Below are 9,043 nucleotides of genomic sequence, written 5' to 3'. Positions count from 1 at the left end.
TCCGATCTTAAACTCACGCCAGAGGCGTGTGCGTGCGTGCCCAAGATCCCGAGAGGAGAATGGAGGAGAAGGGATTGCAATGTGGCCATCCTCCCTAGGAGGGTGATTTCTCGCTTTCTGTCTCTCTGTCTCTCTGTCTGTCTGGCAAGCGCACGCACCCTATAGCAAAAAACTCTTAAAAAAAAAAAAAGAAACACACCAGGTGCATGTGCGTCAGTGCTAAAAACTCTGAGAGGAGAAAGGAGAAGGGATTGCAGCATGGCCATTCTCCCTGGAGGAGTGATTTCTCACTTTCTGTTTCTTTCTCTCTTTCTCTGTCTCACAGGCAAGCACATGAGACCTATAGCAAAAAATCTCTCTAAAAAAAAAGAATTAAAATAAGTACCAAGACACTGTTTGCCTATAAGGAATACTCCTATAAAGATAAGTTTCCATCAGTCAGTGAAAGGCAACATGAGAAGGGAGAATCACCCAGCTGGGCCAGAATTCTAACCAATACAGGAATCCCAGTGTCCTCCAGCCTCAGATGTCACCGTACCAGAGAACCTAGAGCTTGGAAAAGCACCCAGATACACTGCACAGGAATTCCCTGGGGCCTTCTGCCATTGTGCCATTCTTGTAGTCTATAGTGACACAGAACATGTATCGAGAATTTCAAAAAGTTTGCGGAACATTGGGCAGATGTGTGTGTGTTCCCCAAATCCCAACAAGATGGAGAAATGGGGAGAGGATTACAGAGTAACCATGGCCCACTGGAGGGTGGGGTGCTTTGTCACTCCCTCTTTCTTTTTTTTCCTCTTCAGTGAGTACACACACCCTCTAGCAATTAAAATAAAAAAGTCCATGGAGGGACCACTGGAGAGTGTAACGGTTATGTCACTGGACTCCCACATAGTTGACCACAGTTCAAGTCCCAAACCTGGTGACTTAAAACTCTCGCTGGACACATGTGCTTGTGTGCGCAAAATCCCAGGAGGAGACTGGTGGAGAAAGGATTGTGGTGTGAACGTGCCCTCAGGGGGTGACTTCTTGCCTTCTGTCTCTGGTGAGCACATGAGCCCTTTAGTTAAAAAAAAAAGAAAAAAAAAAACTCTCTAATAAAACAAACAAAAAAGTACACGGAAAAGTGGAATTAAAACACAAGCTTATTTTGATCCAAGAAAGTTTTCAAGTTCTTGGCCAGCATACCTAGATCCTGTTTGAAAGAGCCAGGTGCACCTGTGGTCCTAGTTACTACTCAGGAGACTGAGGCAAGAAGATTGTGATGCGGCAAGACCTTGCATTAAAAAGAAAACAAGGGGGACAGAAGGTGGCATGGCAGTTAAGGGGTTGGACCCTCACGTAGCCCGGATATGAAGGCTTGAAAATTGCACCAGATGCCTGTACATGCATGCCCCAAATCCCAGAGGGGAGTGAAGGGGAAGGGACTGCAGTGTGCCCATACCCCTGGGGGAGGCGATTCCTCAGTTTTCCTCTCACTCTCTCTGGCAAGCACATGAGGCCTATGGCAGAAACCTTAAACTCCCCTCTACCCGCCCAAAGATCAGGGATGTCGGAAGAATAAGAGATAGCAAACGGCAGGGCATACTGTAAGAGGTCAGGAAATGGCTGCATTCATTGTTATTATTTAGACCACATTTGACAGACTCTAGTGAAGATTCTGCTGGCTTGTTAAACTACGTATTCCTGAGAACAAGGCTATATTCTTTCAAAGCACATTTTTAAACAATTTCAGCAGACAAGCACCCAGACCCTCCACCCTACTTACTTATATCAATGCAGTGAAGATCATCATAGAATCTGTCCCCTGACAAGCCTCCGTGGATGAAGAGTTTTGTCCCTGCTGCCACTATCACATGACCATGCCGGGGGGGTGGGGGGTTCCCAAGCGTCTCTGGTTGTGACCAGATCAGAGAGTCTAGAAAAGTAAATTCATTGACATCAAATGGCAAAGCTGGGAAGCAAGAACATAAGAAATACACCTAAGCCTCTCTATCGCCTCCCAGCACGGACATGCTCCACGCAGGAAGCAAATGGGGTCATTCGCTCCAGTTCTCCAGCCCTATCCAGCCTCCCCTCTGCAGCCTGCACAGCCTCTGCCTGGACACTTCTAGCCCACTCCCTAACATGTCGGTCCCTTCTGGCATGAGAAAGCCATCCCTGCTTTGAATTGAAAAGATCTCCCTTTAAACTTCAACCCAGAACTGCCCCAAAGTGAGTGAGTGAGTCTGCTTATCCTGGGACAGGCCTTCAGTGTCTTTTTTCAAGGTAATATCCTTAGTTGATTTAGGGCAGGATCAGGATAAACAGACCACTTTTTTTTTTTTTTTAAAGAGGTTTATGCTATAGGGTATATGCACTCATCAAAAGCACAGAGATAGATAGACAGAAAGCGAGAAATCACCCCCCAGCAGGTATGGCCATGCCGCAATCCCATCTCCTCCATTCTCCTCTTGGGATCTTCGGCACGCATGCACAGGCGCCTGGCGTGAGTTTAAGCCACCGGGTCCAGGACTCAAACCATGGTCGACTTCATGGGAGTCCAGCAACATAACCATTATGCCAACTGCTGGTCCCTGTCCAGACCCGGTGGCTTAAACTCACACTGGGCGCGTGTGCGTGCATGCCCAAGATCCTGAGAGGAGAATAGAGGAGAAGGGATTGTGGCGTGACCATCCCCTCTGGGGGGTGATTTCTCACTTTCTGTCTCTCTGTCTCTCTCTGTTTTTCTGGCAAGTGCATGTGCCATATAGAAAAAAAACTCTTCAAAAAAAAAAATTTAAATAAAAGTTGACAGGGCCTCCTGATGTGGCAGTCTGGGATACTGGTTAGAACGTAGGATTTGGAGTTAAAACCAGGTTATCTCTTGAAATAATTATGTAGCCTTGCTAACTTACTACTCCAAGTTTCAGCTCTTGTAGTTGTAAAATGTAGATAAAGACACTCCCTGACAGCACGTATTTCTTGGGGTGAGATGTGGAGTACACGAGATAACATGTATAAAGTGTGGGCACAGAGACATAGCACATGGGACTAAGGAATATGCTTATTATCTGTTAACAGTGCAGTTGTGTTCTACTGTACCAATCCTTCATATTTTCAAAGCTGTGCCTATACAGAATTCTGACAGAGTAATTATTATTATTATTTTTGAGAGGTTTTCGCTACAGGGTGCATGTGCTCGCCAGACAGACAGAGACAGACAGAGAGAAAGCGAGAAATCACCCCCCAGGGGGGATGGCCACGCCGCAATCCCTTCTCCTCCATTCTCCTCTCGGGATCTTGGACACGCACGCACACGCGCCCGGCGCGAGTTTTAAGCCACCGGGTCCAGGAAGCAAACCGCAGTCAACTACATGGGAGTCCAGCAACATAGCCATTATGCCAACTCCTGGTCCTGAGTAATTATTATTTTTAATTAATTAATTTTTTTGCATATCCACTAGACAGAGAGAAACAGAAAAACAGAGGAAAGATCACCTCCCATGGGGAACGGTCACAAGGTAACCCCTTCTTTTCTACTTCTTTTAAGGATTTTTATTTGTTTTTTAGAATTACTTTATTTAACTTTTAAATTTATTATTATTTTTTAATATTTCCAGAGAGAGACACAGAGAGAGAGAGAAAGTGAGAAAGCAAACCTCTACGTCTGAGAGAAAAAAAGGAAAAAAGAAAGCCTCTACGTCTGGAACTCGAACCACAGTTGACCATGTGGGAGTCCGGTGCCCTTAACCACATCACCTGCCGGCCCCTCTTTTGGGTGTTTGCACATGCAAGCACATGTGCTCAGTGTAGTTCTCAAGCAACCGGGTCTAGGACTTGAACCACATAGTTGGTCTTGTGGGATCCAGCTGCCGTAGCCACCAGGCCATGGATGGGTCCCTCCATGAACTTTTGGTTAAGTTTATTCATTTATTTCAAGAAAGGAAAACAAAACAAAACAAAAAAACGGAGAATGAGACAGAGAGAAAGTGAGAGAGACAATAGAGATAAGCACGCACAATAGCAACTCCCTGTCACAATCCACACCCCTCTTCCCGTTCTCAGCCGGCCCAAACCATGCAGGCCTGGCAGTCACTGGCAGGAGCCAGGACACAGACAATGTGGGTGCAGTTCTGTTACCTGCCCTGCCGCCTGTACCGCCATCAACTTTTTGAAGATCCCTTGTACAAAGATTAATGTAAAAAAATGTAAAAAAGAATATAAAAATTCACTATAACACTATCAGCAAAAAGTAAATCTGAAGAAAAATGACCAGATTGGGGCCAGAAGGTAGCATAGTGGTTAAGGTGCTGGACTCCCACATGGCCGACCAGGGTTTGAGTCCCAGACGTGGTGTCTTGAGACTCATGTTAGATGTGCGTGCCTAAAATCTGAGGAGAATAGAGGAGAAGGGATTGCGGCATTGGCATCCCTGCTGGGGTTATTTCTCACTTCTTTTCTCACTGTCTCTCTCTGGCGAACACATGTGCCCTATGGCTAAAACCTTTAAAAAAGGAAAAAGAATAAAAAAGACCAGATGAATAAGGATACCCACAAAAGGATATGCTTTGCATAGAAATTGGTACTGACTTAGAAAGACATCCAAGATGTGTGATTAAATGAAGAATTAATAATAATAGTTAATATTTCTTAGTGCTTTCTAATTTGTCAGGCACTTTGCTATATACTATATTACATTATCTCATTTAATCTTTACAACTCTTTTGGTGAGCACTATCATTACTTAGTAAAACAGCAAACTAACCCCTCTGGAGACTAAGCGGCTAGGCTAACATATAACACAGAAAGTATGTGTCAGATGTGGTCCTAAATGTAGGACATGTGACTTCAGACAATATTTATCATTGATTCCATATACCTGTATTTAAGTTTTTATAGAACTTCAAAATTCATAGAAAATTCATGTATGTGTTGGGTCATGGGGTCATTTTTCTATGCAAAAATGCATCATGGGACCAGCAGATGGCGTAATCACTATGTTGCTGGACTCCCATGCAGTGGACTGCGGTTTGAGTCCCAGACCTGGTCGCTTCAACTCACACCAGGCACATGTGCGTGCATGCCCAAGATCCAAGAGGAGAATGGAGGAGAAGGGACTGCGGCAATGGCCATCCCCCTCCCCGGTGAGTTCTCACTTTTTGTCTCTCTGTCTCTCTCTATCTCTTTGGTGACTGCAGGAGCCCTATAGCAACAAAACAGGGGCTGGCAGTTGGCATGGTGGTTAAGGGCATGGACTCCCACATGGTCGACCATGGTTCGAGTCCCAGACCTGGTGGCTTGCTTTTTCATTTTCCCCTTCTCTCTCACACTCTGTCCCTCTTTGGTCAAATTAAAATGAATAAATAAATACATAAAGTTAAATAATTTTTAAAAATGTACTGTTTTAAAAAAATTTCTTTTTAAGGTTTTTTTGCTATAAGGTGTAGGTACTTGGCTGGAGAGTGATGAAGAGAAAGGAAAAGTGTGAAATCATCTCCCCGGGGGTGGGGATGACCACTCCACAATCCCTTCTCCATTCTGCTCTGGGGACGTTGAACATGCATGCAACAGTGTATTTTCATACTGCTAGGTCTGGAACTTGAATTGTGGAGTCAGCTATGTGGGATCTAGCACCTTAACCACCACGCCATATGCTGGTCACATTTTTTTTTTTTTTTTGATTTACTACAGGACACATGTACTCGCCATAAAGAGAGAGAGAAAAAGAGGGAAAGTAACAAAGCATCCTCCAGGAGATGGCCACATTGCAATCCCTTCTCTTCAAATCTTCCTGGGATTTTGGGCATGCACATATGTCTGGTGTGTTTTTCAAATTACCAGGTTTGAGACTCAAACTCCACATTTAGCCATGTGGAATCCAGCTGCCTTAACCACTAAACCATGGACTGGGCCCCTATTTTTTAGATTGGTCCTTTATACCTTTTTTTTTTTTTTCTTTAGAGTTTTTTTGTCACAGGGCATGAGAACTCACCAGAGAGAGACAGAGACAGAGAGAGGGAAAGTGAGAAATCATTCCCCGGGGGGATAGCCATGTTACAATCCTTTCTCCTCCATCCTCCTCCTGGGATCCTAAGCATGCAGGCACATGCACTCAGAGTAATTTTCAAGCCACTGGTTCTGGGACTCAAACTGCAGTTGGCCATGTGGGAGTCCGGTGACATAACCACTACACCATCTACAGGCCCCCTTTTATACACACACACACACACACACACACACACACACTTTTAAAAAAACATTATTTATTTATTTTTCAAATTTCACCAGAGAGAGAGAAAGAGACAGAGAAAGGGAAAGTAAAAAAGCAAGCCACCAGATCAAGGACTCAAACTACGGTTGGCCATGTGGGAGTCTAACACCTTAACCACTTCACTACCTGCCACCCCCCCTTTTATGTTTTTAAATACAAATTTTTGCTTTCAGACAATGATATCAATTAAGAGATATACCAAAGAAGTCTAAAGTGAGACCCTCCATCGGGGTTTCATCTTCTAACCTCCACTTGCTACATCAGGTAAGCTGGAGGCCTCGGTGGCCCTGACCAGGTAAGCGGCAGCCCTGAAGTGCCTGCCAGTCCATACTTGCGTCAAACACATGGAGCTTCACATCCTTCACGGGCTGGGCACCTCTCTCGCCTCCCCCAAAGACATACAGCTGGTTTCCAATAGCTGCCGAAGAAGTGTGGAATGTTCTTGGCGATGGTGGGGTGCTGGCCACTTCTGGCGTGCTCCAAGTCCCGGTTTCTAGTTCAGAGAAAAGGCACGCATATAACTCACCCAGACTAAGAGACCTGTCCTTGACTTGGACTGGACAGGGTCATTTTCCAAACCCCAATCCCCAGGGGGACTTGATAGTTTCAGGTAGGGTCATATACACATAAACAGTGTCATATACAACGTCAAAGAGCTACTGAGGATACTTAAAATTTACTCAGATAGGGACCAGCAGGTGGCATAATGGCTATGTTGCTGGACTCTCATGTAGTCAACTGCAATTTGAATCCTGGACCCGGTGGCTTAAATTCACGCTGGGCGTGTGTGCATGTGTGCCCAAGATCCCGAGAGAAGAATGGAGGAGAAGGGATTGTGGCAACCCCCTGGGGGATGATTTCTCGTTTTCTGTCTATGTCTTTCTGTGTCTTTCTGGTGAGCGCACACGTTTATAGCAAAAACAACCCCAAAAAAAAAAAAAATTTTTACCCAGACAGATACAAATTCCCAGCCTTGAAAATTCTTAAGTCTGGAGCCAGTAAGTGGTGTGGTGGTTAAGGTGCTGGACTCCCACATGGCTTACAACAGTTTCAGTCCTGGACCTGGTGGCTTGAAACTCACACCAGGAATATATGTGCTCAAAATTCTGTGAGTAGAATGGAAGAGTGGGGATTGCAGTATAGGGATCCCCTCGGAAGAGAGTGATTTCTTACTTTCTCTCTCACTGTCTCTCTCTGGCAAGCGCACATGCCCTACAGCAAAAATAAAATCTTAAAAAAAAAAAAAGTTGCACTTTTGGCTAGTAGACACATACTGGAAGCATCTAGGTCAGTTTCTTAATAAAATAGCATTATTTGGGACCAGCAGTTGGCATAATGGCTATGTTGCTGGACTCCATGTAGTCGATCATGATTCTAGCCTCGGACCCGGTAGCTTAAATTCACACTGGGTGCATGTGCGTTCCCAAGATCCCGAGAGGAGAATGGAGGAGAAGCGTGGCCATCCTCCCGGGGGTGGTTTCTCGCTTTCTGTCTCTCTGTCTCTCTGTTTTTCTGGCGAGTGCACGCACCCTATAGCAAAAACCTCTAAAAACAAGCCAAACAACAACAAAAATAGCATTACCGACATTAAGACTAGATAATTCTTCAATTCTTTTTTTTTTTTCTTAAGGTTTTTGCCATAGAGCACATGTGTTCAGCGGAGAGAAAGACAGTGACAGGGAAGGTGAGAAATCACCCCCATGGGGGATGACACCCATGCCACAATCCCTTCTCTTCCATTCTCCTCCTGGGATTTTGGGTACACATGCACATGTGCCCATTGTGACATTCAAGCCACCAAGTTTGGTACTCAAACCACAGTCAGCTATGTGGGAGTCCAACACCATGACCACCATGCCACTTGCTGACTCACTCTTTTTCAGTTTTGCTGTAGGGCATATGCACTTGCGGGAGAAAGACAGAGAGACAAAATGAGATCATCCCCCCCATGGAGGATGATCATGCTACAACCCACAATCCCTTTTCCACTCTCCTCGTGGGATTCTGGGTATGCATGCACACACTCTGGCATGTTTCTCAAGACACTGGGTTCGGAACTCAAACAACTGTCAGTCATGTGAGTGAGATCCAGCTGCCTTAACTACCATGCCACCAGCTGGGCCCTGATTACTCTTTACTGGGAGGCTGTCACGTGCATCTCATGATGTGTATACAGCAGCATATCTGACATCCATGCAGCAGACACTGGGTGCATAGACCACTCTCAGCTGTGATAACCAAAAATGTTTCCAGATATGACCATATGTCCCCTGGGAATCACAGCCACCCATTGGAGAACCACTGATCTAGGTCGCTTGGATTCTAGCTGGCACAGTCACTGACTCCTGGTGACTTTAGGAAAGCTGGGCCAGCAGGTGGCGTGGTGGTTAAAGGCACTGGATTCCCACATGGCCAACCGCAGTTTGAGCCCTAGACCTGGCGGCTTGCTTTCTCTCATTCCCTTTCTCTCTCTTTCTCTGTCTGGTCAAATTAAATAATAATAATAATAATAACAACAAATGGAATTAAATAAATAAATAATTCTTTTTAAAAAATTTTATAAAGGGAAAACCACTTCCCCTTCAATCGGCCAGAGCTGTCCACGTGCACAGCTTCTTCTCTGATGTCCCTTCCAGCTTTGACATTTAAGGAGTTGGTAATCATCCATGTTACCAGGAAAAAAATATATAATTCATAGGGCCAGCAGGTGGTGTGGTGGTTGGAGGCGCTGGATTCCCACATGGCTGACCATGGTTCGAGTCCCGGACATGACAACTTGCTTTCTCTCTT

At 45.2% G+C, this 9,043-nt stretch overlaps 1 protein-coding gene across 5 annotated transcripts in view; it reads right to left on the bottom strand.

Annotated features, from left to right (window-relative positions):
- RABEPK (Rab9 effector protein with kelch motifs) overlaps nucleotides 1–9,043 on the bottom strand; it is a 32,869-nt gene that overhangs the window by 7,707 nt on the left and 16,119 nt on the right. For 4 of the 5 annotated variants that reach the window (XM_006158242.2, XM_027775601.1, XM_014591478.2 and 1 more), the window contains exons 5-6: nucleotides 6,585–6,746; nucleotides 1,769–1,918 (exon numbers count right to left, since the gene is read on the bottom strand). In XM_006158242.2, coding sequence (XP_006158304.1) covers nucleotides 1,769–1,918; nucleotides 6,585–6,746 — 312 coding nt within the window. The remainder of the gene's footprint in view (nucleotides 1–1,768; nucleotides 1,919–6,584; nucleotides 6,747–9,043) is intronic. The other variant, XM_027775602.1, reaches the window with a different exon arrangement.

The sequence above is a fragment of the Tupaia chinensis genome, unplaced genomic scaffold (assembly GCF_000334495.1).
Source record: "Tupaia chinensis unplaced genomic scaffold, TupChi_1.0 Scaffold000575_1, whole genome shotgun sequence".
NCBI classification, from domain to species: domain Eukaryota; kingdom Metazoa; phylum Chordata; class Mammalia; order Scandentia; family Tupaiidae; genus Tupaia; species Tupaia belangeri.
Note: the sequence above shows the minus strand (reverse complement) of the source record. Positions and strands in the feature narration are given on the sequence as shown.